Source organism: Macaca mulatta, chromosome 14 (genome assembly GCF_049350105.2).
Source record: "Macaca mulatta isolate MMU2019108-1 chromosome 14, T2T-MMU8v2.0, whole genome shotgun sequence".
NCBI classification, from domain to species: Eukaryota; Metazoa; Chordata; class Mammalia; order Primates; family Cercopithecidae; genus Macaca; species Macaca mulatta.
The window spans coordinates 16,844,000-16,845,190 of NC_133419.1; the positions used below are offsets into that span (position 1 = coordinate 16,844,000).

General features: G+C 39.7%; 1 protein-coding gene across 1 annotated transcript; it reads right to left on the reverse strand.

Moving 5' to 3' along the window:
* OR8I2 (olfactory receptor family 8 subfamily I member 2) lies at positions 1-933 on the reverse strand. Its single transcript, NM_001194268.2, is given in 1 exon segment — positions 1-933. A coding segment is annotated over 1 exon segment (933 nt).
* Between the last annotated feature and the right edge of the window lie 258 nt (positions 934-1,191).

A 1,191-nucleotide genomic window follows, 5' to 3' on the forward strand; every position in this document is an offset into this window, starting at 1 on the left:
TCATGGAAAAAGTTTTCTATGTATGACTCTCAGAAAAGCATTTTTCACTTCTTTGTTCCTCAGACTGTAGATGAGTGGATTCAGCATGGGAATGACAGTCGTATAGAATACAGATGCCACCTGTGCCTGGGTGAGCGATGATGTGTTATCAGGTTGCAAATAGGTGAAAATCAGAGACCCATAAAAGATAGTTACACCGGTGAGGTGGGATGTGCAGGTGGAGAAGGCCTTCTGCCTGCCTGCTGCCGACTGGATCCTCAGGATGGCTGAGATGATGGTGATATAACTGACCGTGATGATAAGAAGAGAGCTAAGAAGAGTGAATCCAGCTAAGACAAAGATCACCATTTCTGTGCCAAATGCATCTACACAGGACAGTGCTAAAAGAGCTGTGGTGTCACAGAAAAAATGATTGATGCTGGAACCACAGAACACCAAACTACTTATCACACAGACGGATATCAGAGAATTTGTGAAGCCTATCGCATATGGCATTACTCCCAGCCAGTTGCACACTTTTTGGGACATGACTACTGAGTACAATAAGGGATTGCAGATGGCTACATAGCGATCGTAGGCCATTGATCCCAGAAGGAAACACTCACTACACACCAATCCAACAAAAAAGTACATTTGAACAAAGCAGCCAACAAAGGAGATGGATCTCTGATTGGACTTGAAATTCACCAATGCCTTAGGCGTTACAGTAGAGGAGTAAAGTATGTCAATGAATGCTAAATTGCTCAGGAAAAAGTACATAGGGGTATGAAGCTGAGAATCAATTCTGATTAACATGGTCAGTCCCAAGTTTCCCAAAATAGTGAATAAATAAATGAAGAGAAACATCAAGAAAAGACTGACTTGTAATTCAGGGTGATTTGCAAATCCAGAGAGGATGAAGACAGTCACCTCAGTGAAATTGTTGCCAGCCATTTATATCAACTCAGGCCTTTGACTTACCTGCTGAATAACAATAAGGAAAGTTAGAGAAGGATTCAAATCTAAAGGTCCTATAATCAAATTTGACTCGGACTCCAACCATGAAAGTGTTACAAATGGAAAGTAAAATTTAATGACTTCAAATTAGAGATTTATGCATCATTTTTATTTTCTACAAAACTGAAAACTTACAGACATTAATACAGAAAAAAACACAAGTTCACGATCGTGTAGACTAAAAAATACATGTCT